This window comes from Anomaloglossus baeobatrachus, chromosome 10 (genome assembly GCF_048569485.1).
Source record: "Anomaloglossus baeobatrachus isolate aAnoBae1 chromosome 10, aAnoBae1.hap1, whole genome shotgun sequence".
Lineage (NCBI taxonomy): Eukaryota > Metazoa > Chordata > Amphibia > Anura > Aromobatidae > Anomaloglossus > Anomaloglossus baeobatrachus.
Window position 1 is genome coordinate 28,638,524 of NC_134362.1, and position 20,544 is coordinate 28,659,067.

General features: G+C 46.2%; 1 gene segment (V, D, J or C); it reads right to left on the bottom strand.

The window, feature by feature from the left end:
* LOC142254311 (Ig heavy chain C region-like) overlaps positions 1-20,121 on the bottom strand; it is a 30,927-nt gene extending 10,806 nt beyond the window's left edge. The window contains 4 exon segments of the C gene segment in view: positions 3,038-3,136; positions 5,700-6,035; positions 15,126-15,467; positions 20,055-20,121. Of these exon segments, the coding sequence occupies positions 3,038-3,136; positions 5,700-6,035; positions 15,126-15,467; positions 20,055-20,121 (844 nt within the window).
* Between the last annotated feature and the right edge of the window lie 423 nt (positions 20,122-20,544).

Consider the following 20,544-nt stretch of genomic DNA (forward strand, 5'->3'; position numbering starts at 1 on the left):
TGCTGATCACCAGCTGCCTTCACCCTTTATAAGGCTCTGGATACTGCGGCTGAGTGCCAGATATGGCTTCGCTCCCCGGTTCCTGGGGTTATCATGTTATATGGTGATCTGTTGCAACTTTGGGAGGTGTGTGTGTGTATTATAATTATATATATATATATATATAAAAATATGTGTGTGTGTTTTCCAGTTGTGCGCTAATTCTCTACCCCTTTTGCTTTACTCCCCTGTGTACATACTGTCCCCCATTTGTGTTTAAGTGCAGTGTGTGCGAGTTTTCATTTACCATTGTCTGTGCCTATTTGTGGGGTTTTGGTTTCTGGTTCTCAGCCCGCTCCCAGGGTGGGGAAGAGTAGCATCAGGGCTCGGAGAGGAGACAGGATCACGCTGGGGGCTCGAACCTGGCTACCATCAAGCCTACCTTCGAGATAAGGGACAGTGCAGGGACCCCGGCCTTAGGGTCAGCCTAGGAACCCATGTTTCAGCCGTACATCCCCCGTGACATTTAAAGGGAACCTGTCACCAGATTTGGCGACTATAAGCTGCGGCCACCACCAGTGGGCTCTTATATACATTTTAAAATACTATATATAAGAGCCCAGGCCGCTGTGTAGAATGTAAAAATCACTTTATAATACTCACCTAAGGGGCGGTGCGGTGCAGACCGGTCGGATGGGTGTCTCAGTTCTCTGGTTCCGGCGCCTCCTCTTTCAGCCATCTTTGTCCTCCTCCTTCTGAAGCCTGGGTGCATGACGTGTCCTATGTCATCCACACAAGCCGACATTGAGGTCCCACACATGCGCACCACAATACTTTGATCTGCCTTGCTCAGGGCAGATCAAAGTGCGCCTGCGCAGTACCTCAATGCTGGCTAGTGTCGATGACGTAGGACACGTCATGCACCCAGGCTTCAGAAGAAGGAGGACAAAGATGACCGAAAGAGGCGCCGGAGAACGGAGACACCCATCCTACCAGTCTGCATCGCCCCTTAGGTGAGTATTATAAAGTGATTTTTACGTTCTACACAGCGGCCTGGGCTCTTATATACAGCATGTTAGAATGCTGTGTATAAAGAGCCCACTGGTGGTGACCGCAGCTTATAGTCACCAAATCTGGTGACAGGTTCCCTTTAAGATGGGGATATGCAGAGAGCTGCTAGAAGTAAGTCTGATATGGATTGTGTAATCAACATGAGACAGACAGGTAAAACACTGAATAACTGCAACTTGACCCAGCCAGTTCCTGTACAGACTAGAAATGTGGACCCTAGTCCCTAGTGGTTCCTGCGTAGGCTGGAATAGCCCTAACCCCAGTCTAAACAATAGCAACTCGGACCTATGCTGCCTGAAAGGCCATCGAGTGCTTCATGTTCCTCCTAAGGAACCAGAGGGCAAAGCAGAGTGCAATTTACCTACAGAAAGGAGGAAGAGCTGAGGTAGAAAAATATCTCAGAATGAATAAAAGCAAACCATGTAATACAAAATTAAAAAATAAAAAGATAAGGTACGTACTGCTGGAGCGTATACCGCCTACTTCCTAACGAGAAACAGAGGATAACTGCAGGATGAAGAGCTTAAACAGCAGAGAGATAAACCCCAGCTGGTTTTTCACTAGATATGGCTGCACATCCAAATGAGACTATCACAAGCAGGGAAGGTATGTATATATATATATATATATACATATATTATATACACAGTACAGACCAAAAGTTTGGACACACCTTCTCAAAGAGTTTTCTTTACTTTTAGGACTCTGAAAATTGTAGATTCACATTGAAGCCATCAAAACTCTGAATTAAAACGTGGAATGAAATACTTAAAATGTGAAACAACTGAAAATATGTCTTATATTCTAGGTTCTTCAGAGTAGCCACCTTTTGCTTTGATTACTGCTTTGCACACTCTTGGCATTCTCTTGATGAGCTTCAAGAGGTAGTCACCGGAAATGGTTTTCCAACAGTCTTGAAGGAGTTCCCAGAGATGCTTAGCACTTGTTGGCCCTTTTGCCTTCACTCTGCGGTCCAGCTCACTCCAAACCATCTCAATTGGGTTCATGTCTGGTGACTGTGGAGGCCAGGTCATCTGGTGTAGCACCCCATCACTCTCCTTCTTAGTCAAATAGCCCTTACACAGCCTGGAGGTGTGTTTGGGGTCATTGTCCTGTTGAAAAATAAATGATGGTCCAACTAAACGCAAACCGGATGGAATAGCATGCCGCTGCAAGATGCTGTGGTAGCCATGCTGGTTCTGTATGCCTTCAATTTTGAATAAATCCCCAACAGTGTCACCAGCAAAGCCCCCCCACACCATCACACCTCCTCCTCCATGCTTCACGGTGGGAACCAGCCATGTAGAGTCCATCCGTTCACCTTTTCTACAAAGACTCGGTGGTTGATTCAAAGATCTCAAATTTGGACTCATCAGACCAAAGCACAGATTTCCACTGGTCTAATGTCCATTCCTTGTGTTCTTTAGCCCAAACAAGTCTCTTCTGCTTGTTGCCTGTCCTTAGCAGTGGTTTCCTAGCAGCTATTTTACCATGAAGGCTGCTGCACAAAGTCTCCTCTTAACAGTTGTTCGAGAGATGAGAAGGTGTGTCCAAACGATTGGTCTGTACTGTGTATTATATAATATATATATATATATATATATATATATATATATATATATATATATATATATATATATATATCTGCACCTAAAAAGGTGATTGGACGGACAAATGAGTAAATAAAAACACCTGTCAACCTAAAAGACTAACACAAGGATTACAGATAAGAAACATCTAGAGAAAAGATGTATCTGCTGTGGCTCAGGGGACAGATGAGCCAAGCACAGGGTCAAGGGTTCAAGCCCTGACACATGACAGATCCACTAGCAAAAACGAAAGTTAATCCCAATTTTAGGCATAGGAAATAACCTTTGATTTTGGGCATAAGTGGGCAGTATCAGAGGGTGATCACACTGATACGTCAGGAGTGGTCGGCTCCAGCCCCGTCACTACCAAGAAAATAGTTGATATATAAAGTGCATACCTTTCTTAAATTTATATATATAAGCGAAGACTGCAGCCGCTGAGAGCAGTGAGAGAACAATCCCGAGCACAGTCCCAACTATTACCTCTGTTTTCTTCTCTGTAAATTTACAAGCAAATAAAATAAAATTGACAAAGTTCAAATTCACATTCGATTAACTAAACCAACTTTTGTTTCTGCGGTTTCAATTTTCCCTCCTTTTTTAGATGTTTTTCATTTTTCAATCCCACAGCCATACAAAGTATCATTTTTTGGGGGGACAAGTTGTAGTTTTGAATGACAGCATTCACTTTACCATATAATGTAGTGAAAGACTAAAACAAAATTCCAAGTGAGGTGAAATTGTTAGAAAAAAAAACAAAAACAAAAAAACAAACAAATTCCGCCATTTTGTTTTGTTATTTTTTTATTTTTTGAGATATTTATTGTTCAGTTAAAAATTACCTGACCCCATGATTCTCCAAATTTTTTTTTTACTTTACAGGATTATTTACATTAAGAGTTTCATTATTTCAGATTTTCATAGATTTGACTTCTCTGGATTCAGCAATAACAACTCTTTGTTTTCATTTTTTTTTCCGTTAAATATTTAAAAAAAAAAGTTGTAAAAATTTGAACAAAAAACATTTTTAAATAACCCCCTCCCCTCATAAAAAATAAAAATAAAATAAAAATGGGGGGAGGGGGGTGATTCAAAATATTTTTTAATTTAATTGATTTATAACCTATTTTTTTTTAAATATTTAACTGTATTTTTTTTAGTCCCCAAAGGTTAACAGAACCTGGAATACTACTGTAATATTGCAGTATGTAGTGAAAATTATAGTCTCCATACAAATTAACAGGAGTATAAACGTGGCAGCAAAGGGAGCCTTAAGCAGTCAGTGACCGAGCGCCCAGTGATAGGTGGAAGATTGTATTGGTGAAATCGACAGAGTATAAATTAATACACTTCTCAGTATTATCGTCTAATGAAGGGTCTGACGCACATCAAGATCCAATGCTGGCGGCTCTCATTGAGCACATCTGGGACGTCATTAATGCTGCAGACCATAAAAGCATGTTTAAGCCAAACAGGCTGCTCACAGTAGCACCAGCAACATACACCTCTCCACAGTGTCTCAGAAGCTATTTTTCAACACAACAACTGTGAGCTGTCTGTGTAACCTAAACCTTTTCCCGTGCCTGCACCGTCTCCAAACTTGTCTCCCATCGAGCACATCTGGGACAGCATTGGTTAGTGATTACACGGGAGCTGCCAGCAGAGGATCTTGATGATTTGCTTAGGTGCACTCAGCGGCAGAACCTTCCTCAGAGGATCACTAATAGCAGCCGAGGCTCTAAGTGACGGGATTTCTGCACATGGCTCATACTCCATACTGGATAAAGCGAGAGGTTTGGAAACTTTTGTTACCATTTTTTCACCATTTGTAGATCAGTGACGTCTTTATCCGGCGATTCTAGAACTACACATCTTTTCCTTCTTGGTGTTGCTATTTCAAGGCTGAGCAGTGTATTTCAACAATAACTTAAAAAAAAGATTGGGCCTATTTGGCTGGTGTCACACTTGCGAGTAACTTGCCAAGTCTCGCATCAGCATCACCCAGCACAGCTGCACACTCTCCTGACAGTAGCAGGTTGGCTGCATGTATTTCTATGCAGCTGAGATGCCTCCTGTCCAGAGAGTGTGCGGCTGTGCCGGGTGATGCCGATGCGAGACTCAACGAGTCACTCGCAAGTGTGACTCTTGCCTTCTGCTGATACTCTGATCAGAGTTTGGGCCAAGTGTCATTATGGCTGGGGCTACACGGGGATTACTGCGATCCTCTCACATGACACTTGGCTGACGCTGGCAGTACAGAAGAGCCGAGTGTCATGCTAGTGTCCCTGCGACTGAGGTCCGACTGTGCGAGCGGACCTCAGCTGCGGGGGGTGGCCTGGCACGGAGGAGGGCCAGGCCAGCGCTGCGGAGGGGAGGGAGGGATTTATGTCCCTCTCTCCTCCGTAGCCAGCTATTGCAATTCTCGCTCTGCACTCGCGGTACACCGGTGCACTGCGAGTGTAGTGTGATTTTTCTCTTGCCCTATACACTTGAATGGGTGAGAGAAAGTCTCGCATTACGCACGCAGCATGCTGGGATTGTTTTCTCGGTCCGATTAGGGCTGAAAAAATAATCGCTCGTGTGCTGACACGCAGGCTAATATTGGTCCGAGTGGAATGCAATGTCTTATCGCACGCCACTCGCACCGTTTTCTCACCATGTGTCTTAAGCCTTACTTTGATGAGAGAATCAGAGCACAGGTGAGGAGAAGATAGAGAATTTAATTTCTCCATCATCTCCATTGTCTGTGTCCCTGTAAATCGGACTGCACTCATATGTCATCAGTGCAGTCTCAAGTTTCACACTCACCCTTAGATTTGTATGTGTGTGCGCCACCTGATAAACCCTACCAATCGAGGCATGCTGCAAATTTTTTCTCATGCCGAATCAGCATGAGATCAAATACACTCATCGGCACTGCCCCATAGAATAATGTTGGTCCAAGGACTATCCAACAAAATTTCAGATTACACTCGTCTGTGTTAAACACTTGTGGCAGTCCTCACCACTCATCTATAACATGAACAATGCTATATAGTAGATTAGACACAAATTGTATACCTTTTTCATGTTGCACTGAGAGAGTAACGTTACAAGTAAGCCCCTGTTTCAGTGACCTGTGGGTAATTTCACATGAATATATATCCCCGTCCTCCTCCGTGCTCATGGGCTTCACAGACAGCAGACTGGTCACATTGTACGTGCCGTCTTGGCTCAGGACAGGTACACTGGTGCAGGTTTGGCTATTCAGTTCAGACCTGAAAGAAGCTTTACTGTACTTCACCCATTGTATTTTCACAGCGTCTGGATGGAAACCGTTCACATAACAGGTCACAGATCTGTCGGAGTTTGGATTCATCTCTAGTCTGGAGTCACTCACTGTACACGTCGGCTTAGCTGAAAAAAAACACAAACAAAAAACAAAGATATTAATAAATTATTGTTGTGGCAATTCATTAGGTTCATGTTAAAAACATTTTTGGATGTCATATTGTGTTTTGGATACTAAATGCGCCTATTACATACAAAGTTTATGGTTATTATACGTACCGTATTTTTCGGATTATATGACGCACTTTTTCTCCTAAAAATTTGGGAGGCAAATGATGGGTGCGTCTTAAAATACGTATATAGCTTACCAGGAGGTGGAGAATTGGCGCGGGTGGCCGGCTGCCTCTCTGTGCGGGCTGCTGTCTGTGCGGGCGGCTCTCTGTGTGACCGGCTGTCAGTGCGACCTGCCGGGTGCCTTTGTGTTGGGGAAGGCGGGTGGCAGGCTGGCTGCCTCTCTGCACGGGCGGCTGGATGGCTGTGCAGGCCGTGCTGGCAGCGGAAGCTGCTGTGGCTGTGCGGCGGTTGTCCCAGATGCTCTGGCTTCAAATGATGGCGCCCGGAGTCGGCTAAGAGCTCCATCTGCGCATGCGCCGTTCTGGGCGCCATTGCTTTGAAGCCCAGACCACCGACAGAGCATCTGGAACATCCGCCGCACTGGCCTGCTCTACACAGCCACCGCAGCTTTCGCTGCCAGGACAGACCCCACCGCTGCCAGCACAGACCCCACCAGCACCACCCCTGCCTCCTGTGACTCCAACCCATCTCCGCTGCCACTCCTCCTCCGGTAAGACAACACCAGAGTATAAGACAGACCCCATTTTTTTTTACCTTTTTATCTCTAAATTTGGGGTGCATCTTATAATCCAGTGCATCTTATAAAACGAAAAGGGAATTTTGTTTACTTACCGTAAATTCCTTTTCTTCTAGCTCCAATTGGGAGACCCAGACAATTGGGTGTATAGCTTATGCCTCCGGAGGCCACACAAAGTATTACACTAAAAGTGTAAAGCCCCTCCCCTTCAGCCTATACACCCCCCGTACTGCTACGGGCTCATCAGTTTTGGTGCAAAAGCCCGAAGGAGGAAAAAATTATAAACTGGTTTAAAGTAAATTCAATCCGAAGGAATATCGGAGAACTGAAACCATTTAACATGAACAACATGTGTATACAAAAACAGGGGCGGGTGCTGGGTCTCCCAATTGGAGCTAGAAGAAAAGGAATTTACGGTAAGTAAACAAAATTCCCTTCTTCTTTGTCGCTCCTTATTGGGAGACCCAGACAATTGGGACGTCCAAAAGCAGTCCCTGGGTGGGTAAATAATACCTCATAATAGAGCCGTAACGGCTCCGTCCTACAGGTGGGCAACTGCCGCCTGACGGACTCGCCTACCTAGGCTGGCATCTGCCGAAGCATAGATATGCACCTGATAGTGTTTCGTGAAAGTGTGCAGGCTCGACCAGGTAGCCGCCTGACACACCTGCTGAGCCGTAGCCTGGTGTCGCAAGGCCCAGGACGCTCCCACGGCCCTGGTAGAATGGGCCTTCAGTCCTGAGGGAACCGGAAGCCCCGAGGAACGGTAAGCTTCGAGAATTGGTTCCTTGATCCACCGAGCCAGGGTTGACTTGGAAGCTTGTGTCCCTTTACGCTGACCAGCGACAAGGACAAAGAGTGCATCCGAGCGGCGCAGGGGCGCCGTTCGAGAAATGTAGATCTTGGCGGACGTAGGTTTCCTAGCCTGTCTCATAGTGGCAATGAGATAATCCTGAAGACGCTAGGATCCAGGACTCAATGGCCACACAGTCAGGTTGAGGGCCGCAGAATTCAGATGGAAAAACGGCCCTTGAGACAGCAAATCTGGTCGGTCTGGCAGTGCCCACGGTTGGCCGACCGTGAGATGCCACAGATCCGGGTACCACGACCTCCTCGGCCAGTCTGGAGCGACGAGGATGACGCGGCGGCAGTCGGCCCTGATCTTGCGTAACACTCTGGGCAACAGTGCCAGAGGAGGAAACACATAAGGAAGCCGAAACTGCGACCAATCCTGAACTAAGGCGTCTGCCGCCAGAGCTCTGTGATCTTGAGATCGAGCCATGAATGTAGGGACCTTGTTGTTGTGCCGTGACGCCATTAGGTCGACGTCCGGCATCCCCCAGCGGCAACAGATCTCCTGAAACACGTCCGGGTGAAGGGACCATTCCCCTGCGTCCATGCCCTGGCGACTGAGAAAGTCTGCTTCCCAGTTTTCTACGCCCGGGATGTGAACTGCGGATATGGTGGATGCTGTGGCTTCCACCCACAGCAGAATCCGCCGGACTTCCTGGAAGGCTTGCCGACTGCGTGTCCCACCTTGGTGGTTGATGTAAGCCACCGCTGTGGAGTTGTCCGACTGAATTCGGATCTGCTTGCCTTCCAGCCACTGCTGGAACGCTTTTAGGGCAAGATACACTGCCCTGATCTCCAGAACATTGATCTGAAGTGAGGACTCTTGCTGAGTCCACGTACCCTGAGCCCTGTGGTGGAGAAAAACTGCTCCCCACCCTGACAGACTCGCGTCCGTCGTGACCACCGCCCAGGATGGGGGTAGGAAGGATTTCCCCTTCGATAATGAAGTGGGAAGAAGCCACTACCGAAGGGAAGCTTTGGTTGCCTGAGAGAGGGAAACGTTCCTGTCTAGGGACGTCGGCATCCTGTCCCACTTGCGTAGGATGTCCCATTGAAGTGGACGCAGGTGAAACTGCGCGAAAGGGACTGCTTCCATTGCTGCCACCATCTTCCCCAGGAAGTGCATGAGGCGCCTCAAGGGGTGTGACCGACCTTGAAGGAGAGATTGCACCCCTGTCTGTAGTGAACGCTGTTTGACCAGCGGAAGCTTCACTATCGCTGGAAGAGTATGAAACTCCATGCCAAGATATGTCAGCGATTGGACCGGTGTCAGATTTGACTTTGGAAAATTGATGATCCACCCGAAACTCTGGAGAATCTCCAGAGTAACGTTGAGGCTGTGTTGGCATGCCTCTTGAGAGGGTGCCTTGACCAGCAGATCGTCTAAGTAAGGTATCACTGAGTGACCCTGAGAGTGGAGGACCGCAACTACTGTAGCCATGACCTTGGTGAAAACCCTTGGGGCTGTCGCCAGGCCGAACGGCAGTGCCGCGAACTGAAGGTGTTCGTCTCCTATGGCGAAGCGCAAGAAGCGCTGATGCTCTGGAGCAATTGGTACGTGGAGATAAGCATCCTTGATATCGATCGATGCTAGGAAATCTCCTTGGGACATTGAGGCGATGACGGAGCGGAGGGATTCCATCCGGAACCGCCTGGTCCTTACGTGTTTGTTGAGCAGTTTTAGGTCCAAAACAGGACGGAAGGACCCGTCCTACTTTGGAACCACAAACAGGTTGGAGTAGAAACCGTGGCCCTGTTGCTGAAGAGGAACCGGGACCACCACTCCTTCTGCCTTCAGAATGCCCACCGCCTGCAGAAGAGCCTCGGCTCGCTCGGGAGGCGGAGATGTTCTGAAGAATCGAGTCGGAGGACGAGAGCTGAACTCTATCCTGTAACCGTGAGACAAAATGTCTCTCACCCAACGGTCTTTTACTTGTGGCAGCCAGGTGTCGCAAAAGCGGGAGAGCCTGCCACCGACCGAGGATGCGGTGTGAGGAGGCCGTAAGTCATGAGGAAGCCGCCTTAGTAGCGGCACCTCCGGCGGTCTTTTTAGGGCGTGATTTAGACCGCCATGCGTCGGAGTTCCTCTGATCCTTCTGAGGCCTTTTGGACGAGGAGAATTGGGACCTGCCCGCACCCCGAAAGGACCGAAACCTCGACTGTCCCCTCCTCTGTTGGGGTGTTTTTGGTTTGGCCTGGGGTAAGGATGTTTCCTTTCCCTTGGATTGTTTGATGATTTCATCCAATCTCTCACCAAACAAACGGTCGCCAGAAAATGGCAATCCAGTTAAGCACTTTTTGGAAGCCGAATCTGCCTTCCATTCCCGCAGCCACAAGGCCCTGCGTATTGCCACCGAATTGTCGGCTGCAACCGCCGTACGGCTCGCAGAGTCCAGGACAGCATTAATAGCGTAGGACGCAAATGCCGACGTTTGAGAGGTTATAGACGCCACCTGCGGCGCAGACGTACGTGTGAGTGCGTCAATTTGCGCCTGACCAGCTGAGATAGCTTGGAGTGCCCATACGGCTGCGAATGCTGGAGCAAAAGACGCGCCGATAGCTTCATAGATGGATTTCAACCAGAGCTCCATCTGTCTGTCAGTGGCATCCTTGAGTGAAGCTCCATCTTCCACTGCAACTATGGATCTAGCCGCAAGTCTGGAGATTGGAGGATCCACCTTGGGACACTGAGTCCAGCCCTTGACCACGTCAGGGGGGAAAGGGTAACGTGTATCCTTAAGGCGCTTGGAAAAACGCTTATCTGGACAAGCTCGGTGTTTCTGGACTGCCTCTCTGAAGTCAGAGTGGTCCAGAAACATACTCTTTGTACGCTTGGGAAACCTGAAACGGAATTTCTCCTGCTGAGAAGCTGACTCCTCCACTGGAGGAGCTGAGGGAGAAATGTCCAACATTTCATTGATGGACGCAATAAGATCATTCACTATGGCGTCCCCATCAGGAGTATCAAGGTTGAGAGCGGCTTCAGGATCAGAATCCTGATCAGCTACCTCCGCTTCATCATACAGAGAGTCCTCTCGCTGAGACCCTGAACATTGTGATGATGTCGAGGGGATATCATAGCGAGCGAGCTCGCTTAATCGGTCTGGGGCTGCGGTCCGTGTCAGAGACCTCACCCTGGGATCCATGAGACACCCCGGGAGGACATTGCTGTTCCAACTGAGGGGGACCAGGGGGCAATGATTCCACAGTGCCCCTGGCTTGAGATGCCGGCCTGGACTGCAAGGCTTCTAATATCTTAGCCATAGTTTCAGAAAGTCTTTCAGTAAAAACTGCAAACTCCGTCCCTGTCACCTGGGCAGTGTTAACAGGTGGTTCTCCCTGGGCCGCCCTTAGCAGAGGCTCCGGCTGAGAAAGTGCCACAGGGGCCGAGCATTGCACACAATGAGGGTCAGTGGAACCTGCCGGCAGTATAGCCGTACATGCTGCACAGGCAGCATAGTAAGTCTGTGCTTTGGCACCCTTGCTATTTGTGGACGACATGCTGTTGTCTCCTCTGAGCAATACAGGAGGGTATATAGACAAAAATCAACAGTGCACCATACAGTGTAAAGTATAGTCTATAATCATGTAATCTATAAGTACACTTCTGCACTAGTGGGGCCAGCACCACAGGTGCTGCTTACCGCCTTCGCAAAGCAGTCGTGTGGGCACCAGAAATCCTGCCTGGGTCTCCCTGAGCTTGTCTCTCCTCTCCAGCGTTAGCAGAGCTGAGAGGAATGGCTGCCGGCGTCCTGAGGAGAGGAGGGAGCCGTGGGCGTGACCCAGAAAAGTGCGGGAACTGGTGCCCCACTATAAGCGCGGTCGGCGCGGAAGTCCCCGGCGCACTAACAGTCCCAGCCGCGCCGCAGTGATAACCATGGCAGCGGCGGTCAGCGCGGCAGTCCCCCTACACGAACACACTCAGCGACGCTGAAGTGTGTAATGGCACAAACGCAGTCAGCGCTGCTGTCCCCGGTGCACTAGCACACCCAGCAATGCTGGAGTGTTGCTGTGCGCGGTCCCCACGGGGACACAGAGTACCTCAAAGTAGCAGGGCCATGTCCCTGAACGATACTCGGCTCCTATCCAGCATGGTCCTCAGGAGCTGTGGATGGAGCACGGTCTCCTGTGCCTGGAGACCGAAAGGATCGCACTTCACCCAGAGCCCTAATTGAGGGATGGGGAAGGAAAGCAGCATGTGGGCTCCAGCCTCCGTACCCGCAATGGATACCTCAACCTTAACAACACCGCCGACAAGAGTGGGGTGAGAAGGGAGCATGCTGGGGGCCCTGTTATGGGCCCTCTTTTCTTCCATCCGACATAGTCAGCAGCTGCTGCTGACTAAGCTGTGGAGCTATGCGTGCATGTCTGACCTCCTTCGCACAAAGCATAAAAACTGATGAGCCCGTAGCAGTACGGGGGTGTATAGGCTGAAGGGGAGGGGCTTTACACTTTTAGTGTAATACTTTGTGTGGCCTCCGGAGGCATAAGCTATACACCCAATTGTCTGGGTCTCCCAATAAGGAGCGACAAAGAAATATGGTATTTAACCCCCTAAAGGGCCATTTTTCATTTTTTATTACAGTGCAATATACCAGCAGCACATTGCGATCTCTGCATGTGCGACCAGTGTCCTGGCCAAAGTCGCCTTATGGGTACCATTTTTGATTAGGGGTACCTTTAACTTATTGACTTACCTATTATCTCTTACATTTTTGGAGGCAAGAAAAAAAAAAAAAAGAAGAGCACATATGTCAGAATTTATTTTTTATTATTATTAACTAAATACTCTGTGCAGTTTGTATATTATTTTACATTTATTCTATGGGTAATGTTGAATGTATTAAAAAAAAATAATAATTATTAAAAAAAAAAATTTAATGACTTTTTTTTTTAAAAGTGAATGGGGGCTTATATTTTATAAAACATACAGTAATTGAGATTAATTAAACTTACTTTACTTATATTACAGTCAGGCTCCAGGTGAGATCTTGTGAGTAAAGTAGGATTAACCCATTATATAATTAATGCAGGAATTGACCAAAGAGTAAGAAAACAGGAAAACCAAAACATGGCACCTGTATTGGCACACTCAAAGCATTTACAAAAACAGGAGGACAAAGAGTAAAGTGCAAGTAAATAATTTAATGAGAAACAACTGGCGCATTAAAGATCAGCAGCAAATCAAGACGGCAATGTAGATAATTGTAAAAGTACAAAGTACAAAATACAAGTTAAAGGGAACCTGTCATCAGAAATTTAGCTTGAAACCTAAAAGTTCCCCCTCTGCAGCTCCTGGGCTGCATTCTAGCAGGTTCCTGTACTTTTTGTGGCTCCTTTTAAACCAAATTAAATACTTTATAAACTTGTACCTTTTGCTATGTAAATTTTATAAATCGTCCATGGGGGCGGGCTCTCTGCTGACCGTTGCTGTTCCTCCAGCAGATTTACACCGCCCCCCCCAACGCTGAATTTCATATCTCAGGACGCCGCCCCTGGGCGCCCGTGGTCCCGTGCATGCGCTGTGCGACTGTAGCGGGACTGTGCACTGTGTGCACGTGTGACCGCTGGTGACGTTTTGCGCAGGCACGAGGTTATGGGCGGCGCTGTGAGTGTCATCAGCAAGTGCCGCCCATAACCTCGTGACCGCACTTTCCCCTCTTCCTCCAGCGTTCTGCGCAAGCGCTTGCTGGCCAGATGACCCGACGTCACCTCTTTCCCATCTTGCCCTGCTGCAGGGTAAGATGGAAGGAGGTGACGTCAGGTAATTCGGCCGGCGAGCGCTTGCGCAGAACGCTGGAGGCAGTGGGGAAAGCGCGTCCACGAGATTATGGGCGGGCACTTGCGATGCAATCACAGCGCCGCCCATAATCTCGTGCTTGTGACAGGGCGGCATCCTGATGGATGAAATGGAGCGTGGGGGGACGGCGTCAATGTGCTGGAGGAACAGCAACGGTCAGCAGAGAGCCCGCCCCCATGGACGATTTACAAAATTTGCAAAGCAAAAGGTACAAGTTTATAAAGTATTTAATTTGGTTTAAAAGGGGCCACAAAAAGTACAGGAACCTTTCTAGAATGCAGCCCAGGAGCTGCAGAGGGGGAAACTTTTAGGTTTCAAGCTAAATTTTTGATGACAGGTTCCCTTTAATATGAGACACAGAGAGGGAAACTGGCAGTCTGGGTCCTAAAGTATATCATATTAAAACGGACAGGAGCACCCCCTTTACAGAGATCATAGATACAGGGGTTTTAGCAAGTGAATTAATGTACAAAGAGTCATATAAACCAGCACTGGATAGATTGCAGTAATGAAAATGTGCACTCTGAAGTAACAGAGAAACACTGTATATGTACAGACATAATAGTATCAAAAGTATCGCAAATATACATTTAAAAAAAATGCTGGTAAAAACAGAGACTCTAAAGTGACATAATGACACAATCAATGCAAAAACCTATTTCTGTATTAAAAATACAGGGATTAGCCACAAGGCGGTGCTCAAAAGATGCCAGTAAAAGTCAAGATTAGTTTAAGGACACCAGTAAAGGCAGAAGCCCAAACAGTTAGGTAAACATACCCATAATAGTTTACAGAACAGGCTTGAATAGCAGCGAGGAGGACCCCCTGGAGAGAGAGCCCCGACGCATACGTTTCACGATCAGAGAAGTAAGATCATTTCATCAGGGGGAGGTGGAACGCTATGAAGCAGCCATGTGTATTTATACATGGCGCTCGGTCGCTCCAGCTGCTCCACCCCCACAACGTCAGCGTGACTGGACCAATCGCGGCTGGTTCCCCGCACTGTCAGCCGTCAACGCCCCAATCGGTAGCGCGCATGCGCGGAAAACGGGGACGCGTCACCTGGAAACCGCGCAGGCGATAGTGACGCCGACTGAGCCGGGCCAGCAGGCCACTGATGCAGCTGCGCGCGACAGGGAGAGGAGGAGCGGGAGTTTCCCTCTCTGTGTCTCATATTAACTTGTATTTTGTACTTTGTACTTTTACAATTATTATCCACGTTGCCGGCTTGATTTGCTGCTGATCTTTAATGTGCCAGTTGTTTCTCATTAATTTATTTACTTGCCCATTATATAATTAAGTAACTTTTTTGTGTCTTTTGGCAGGAACTCAAACCAGCTCAAAATAAATAAAACCAGCATATGACATTAAAGGGTCTCAAAAGAGTGGAACAAATGGAGCTGTACAAGCAAGGAAGACCCTTTAGGTCCACTTCTTCGATACACAGATGCATTATACTGTCTACTCTATGAGCTATGGCCTCCCGTGTGTCTCTGATAGCAGCACTTACCCTAAGGCAGACATAGCAATGCTGCAACCTGAGCAGCTGCACAGGGGCCCAACATGTAAGGGGGCCACTACCACCTCCAAAGCAGGAGGAACTGTGCATTATAATGAGCCATTAGACTGTAAAGGGCCCATATATTGTTCTGGCATAGGGGTCTCTTCTGTCTGCGTCCGCCCCTGCTCTTACCTGATATCTGCAGAGTGACTTTACTTGTTGCTTTATCAGGCGTGACGATAACAGAACAGATGTATTCTCCTCCATCGCTGAACTGAAGGTCGGGTAGGTACAGACTGGCATCTCCTCCTATAAGTCCACTGTCTGGCATAAGTGACCCCCGTCTTTTTGGGGTATGACGTCCACCGCTGAACATATAGACAAGTTCTTCTTCTTCCACTTTAGTCCAGAGCACAGAAACCATAGAAAGATCCAAATGAGAAGTTTTGTAGCCAGACAAGTGGCAAGGAATAGTCACATTATCCCCCAGTAAGGCCTCCATAAAGACGTCAGTTGTGTTGATTTCTAATTTACCTGGAAAGTAGTTGATGATTATTTAATTTACTAACAACATCCTACAACCCCCTCACATAATTTTTTTTTATACCATTTATTAGAATGGGCTACACGATTGCAAATATGATTAAAATTTTGCCATCTTTAGGCCCTCGATAATGGTAGGCTGGCTGCTGGCTAGCAGGACCTGTGGTGAGGTCATACCCATGTGACCAAAGGGGGTGGGGTCTCAGCCAATAGAAAAATGTTGCTTTCTGGTATAATCTTTGCTGGCTGAGGCCCCGCCCCCTTCTGGTCACATGGGTATGACCTCGCCACAGGTCCTGCAAGTCAAAATTTAATCGATTGTATAATACTTATGCTAATTCTAACAGGGGGAGGGGATAACTATGAATATCCCCCCCAGATATTATCTGATCCTCAGCTGCTGTCACTCAAGAAGTTGCTGATTTTATAAACTTTACTTTCTTGGATTTCAAAGCCTACATCCGAGCTGACAACTACAGGTATGTATAGAATCAGCCTGATAGTGCCAGTATAGCACTGTATGTGGAGAATCAGCCTGATAGTGCCAGTATAGCACTGTATGTATAGAATCAGCCTGATAGTGCCAGTATAGCACTGTATGTATAGAATCAGCCTGATAGTGCCAGCATAGCACTGTATGTGGAGAATCAGCCTGATAGTGCCAGTATAGCACTGTATGTATAGAATCAGCCTGATAGTGCCAGTATAGCACTGTATGTATAGAATCAGCCTGATAGTGCCAGTATAGCACTGTATGTGGAGAATCAGCCTGATAGTGCCAGTATAGCACTGTATGTGGAGAATCAGCCTGATAGTGCCAGTATAGCACTGTATGTGTAGAATCAGCCTGATAGTGCCAGTATAGCACTGTATGTATAGAATCAGCCTGATAGAGCTAGTATAGCACTGTATGTGGAGAATCAGCCTGATAGTGCCAGTATAGCACTGTATGTATAGAATCAGCCTGATAGTGCCAGTATAGCACTGTATGTGGAGAATCAGCATGATAGTGCCAGTATAGCACTGTATGTATAGAATCAGCCTGATAGTGCCAGTATAGCACTCTATGTATAGAATCAGCCTGATAGTGCCAGTATAGCACTGTATGTATAGAATCAGCCTGATAGTGCCAGTATAGCACTGTATGTATAGAATCAGCCTGATAGTGCCAGTATAGCACTGTATGTGGAGAATCAGCCTGATAGAGCTAGTATAGCACTGTATGTGGAGAATCAGCCTGATAGCGCCAGTATAGCACTGTATGTATAGAATCAGCCTGATAGCGCCAGTATAGCACTGTATGTATAGAATCAGCCTGATAGTGCCAGTATAGCACTGTATGTGGAGAATCAGCCTGATAGTGCCAGTATAGCACTGTATGTATAGAATCAGCCTGATAGCGCCAGTATAGCACTGTATGTATAGAATCAGCCTGATAGTGCCAGTATAGCACTGTATGTGGAGAATCAGCCTGATAGTGCCAGTATAGCACTGTATGTATAGAATCAGCCTGATAGTGCCAGTATAGCACTGTATGTATAGAATCAGCCTGATAGTGCCAGCATAGCACTGTATGTGGAGAATCAGCCTGATAGTGCCAGTATAGCACTGTATGTATAGAATCAGCCTGATAGTGCCAGTATAGCACTGTATGTATAGAATCAGCCTGATAGTGCCAGTATAGCACTGTATGTGGAGAATCAGCCTGATAGTGCCAGTATAGCACTGTATGTGGAGAATCAGCCTGATAGTGCCAGTATAGCACTGTATGTGTAGAATCAGCCTGATAGTGCCAGTATAGCACTGTATGTATAGAATCAGCCTGATAGAGCTAGTATAGCACTGTATGTGGAGAATCAGCCTGATAGTGCCAGTATAGCACTGTATGTATAGAATCAGCCTGATAGTGCCAGTATAGCACTGTATGTGGAGAATCAGCATGATAGTGCCAGTATAGCACTGTATGTATAGAATCAGCCTGATAGTGCCAGTATAGCACTCTATGTATAGAATCAGCCTGATAGTGCCAGTATAGCACTGTATGTATAGAATCAGCCTGATAGTGCCAGTATAGCACTGTATGTATAGAATCAGCCTGATAGTGCCAGTATAGCACTGTATGTGGAGAATCAGCCTGATAGAGCTAGTATAGCACTGTATGTGGAGAATCAGCCTGATAGCGCCAGTATAGCACTGTATGTATAGAATCAGCCTGATAGCGCCAGTATAGCACTGTATGTATAGAATCAGCCTGATAGTGCCAGTATAGCACTGTATGTGGAGAATCAGCCTGATAGTGCCAGTATAGCACTGTATGTATAGAATCAGCCTGATAGCGCCAGTATAGCACTGTATGTATAGAATCAGCCTGATAGTGCCAGTATAGCACTGTATGTACAGAATCAGCCTGATAGTGCCAGTATAGCACTGTATGTGGAGAATCAGCCTGATAGAGCTAGTATAGCACTGTATGTGGAGAATCAGCCTGATAGCGCCAGTATAGCACTGGCTTTAGGTTATATATGAAAATCCTGGTGACTGGTTCCCTTTAAATATGTGTATACTGCAAGTGAACATACCTTTAACCCCTTTACCCCAGAGCATGGTTTTCACCTTCGTGACCGGGACATTTTTTGCAATTTTGAACTGTCACTGGAACACTTCAACGGATCCCAGTGATTCTGATATTGTTTTTTTCATGACTTACTGTACTTTAAGAAAGGGGTAAAATTAGGACAATATTTTTTGCGTGTATTTGTGAAAATATCAGAAATTTGGCAAAAATGTTGAAAATATAGCAATTTTCAAACTTTGAAATTTTATGCCCATAAATCCGAAAACTATATCACACCGAATAGCTACTAAATAAGAATTCTCACATCTACTTTACATCAGCGCAATTTTTGAAACATCATTGTATTTACAAACCTTTTTTTTTTAGGGACCACATCCCATTTGAAGTGACTTTGAAAGGCCAAGGTGACAGAAAATACCCAAAAAGTGACCCCATTCTGAAAACTACACACATCACACTGCTAAAAACCACATCCAAGAAGTTTATTAACCCTTTAGGTGCTTCACAGAAACTAAGTAATGTGGAAGGGAAAAAAAAATAAATAAATTTTAATTTGTTTCCACAAAATTTTACTTTAGCCATAAACTTTTGCATTTTTACAAGGGTATCAGGACAAATGCACCAAAAACATTATTGTGCAATTTCTCCTGAGAACTCTGATAGCTCATATGTGTTGGAAATCAACTGTTTGGGAGCACGGCAGGGCTCGGAAGGGAAGGCGTGCCATTTGACTTTTTGAAAGCAAAATTAGCTGAAATCATTAGTGGACGCCATGTCGCATTTGGAGACCCCCTAAGTTGCCTAAAGAGTGGAGCTCCCCCACAAGTGACTCAATTTTGGAAAATAGACCCCCTCAAGGAATTTATATAGATGTTCAGTGAGCACCTTGAACCCTCGCAGGCTTCACAGAAGTTTATAATGTTGAGCCGTGAAAATAAAAAAATACATTTTTGCCACAAAAATTGTTACTTCAATCCGATAGCCTTTTTTTCACAAGGGTATCAGGAAAAAATGCACTATACAATTTGTCAGGCAATTTCTCCTGAGTACGCTGATACCTCATATGTGGTGGAAATCTACTGTTTGGGCACACGGCAGGGCTCAGAAGGGAAGGAGCGCCATTTCACTGCAAAATTTGCCGGAATCATTAGCAGACGCCTTATTACGTTTGGAGAGCCCCTGAGGTGCCTAAACAGTTGAGTTCCCTCACAAGTGACCCCGTTTTGAAAACTAGACTCCTCAGGGAATTTATCTAGATGGTTGTTGAGCATCTTGAACCCCTGGGTGCTTCACAGAATTTTATAACGTTGAGAAGTGAAAATAAAAAAAAAAAAAAAATACCACAAAAATTGTTACTTCAACCAGATAACCCTTTTTCACAAGGGTATCAGGAAAAAAATGCACTATACAATTTGTTGTGCAATTCCTCCTGAGTACGCTGATACCTCATGTGGTGGAAAACTACTTTTCAGGCACAGTGCAGAGTGAAGAAGGGAAGGAGCGTCATATTGGAGTGCAGATTTACTTGCAATGGTTTGTGGCAGCCATGTCCCATTGGCAGAGCCCCTGAGATGTCAGAACAGCAGAAAACCACCACAACTGACCCAATTTCCCCATTTTACAAACTACACCCCTCAATGAATTCATCTGGGCTTCAGTAAGCAAATTGAAACTAAAGATGTCACAAAATTTTATACTATTGGGCAGTGAAGAAAATTTTTTTTTACCACTAAAATGTTGTTTTAACCCCAGATTTTCAATTTTCACAAAAGGAATAGCAAAAAAAGGCCCCATAATGCATTGCACAAATTCTCCTGAAAGTGTCAATGCCACACGTGACTGTATAGTACTGTTTGGCCACATCACAAGGGTCAGGAGGGAAGGAGCGCCATTTGATTTTTGGAGCACAGATTTTTCTACAATAGTTTGCTGATTACATTTCCAGAGCTGCTAAGTGCCAGAACAGAAGAAATCCCCTCAAGTGACCACATTTTGGAAATTACCCGCCTTTAAGAATTCATCTATGTATTTATCTATGTAGTGATCATTTAATCTCTGGAAAACACCCATGGTGTCAATTGCAGGGAATTTTGCTGAATTTAAAATTGAAAACATTTTGGATCAGTTCCCATTTATACAATGCTCTATGTTGAGCACTTACATCAGGGTTTCCATCTACATCACTGAGATATGTGATTCAGGTGAAACCCGCAACAGATCCATTCACTAATGATGCAGCAGATTTACTCCAGACTCCGTTTGGCCTCTGTTCAGTGGTATCTGTTTTTTCAAAGATGAACAAAAAGTGTTGCTTACCGCACTTTTGTGCATGTCTAAAAATATGCATAAAAATATGGACCCCACTGGACCACCGGCCAGGACGTGAGGTCAATGTGACTCCCTCTGCCTCATTACAGTGAATTTTCTGTTGGGAATTTAGTCTGAATCACGGTTGTTTAGATATTTACGAGTAATCCCTGCTGCAAGCACTCA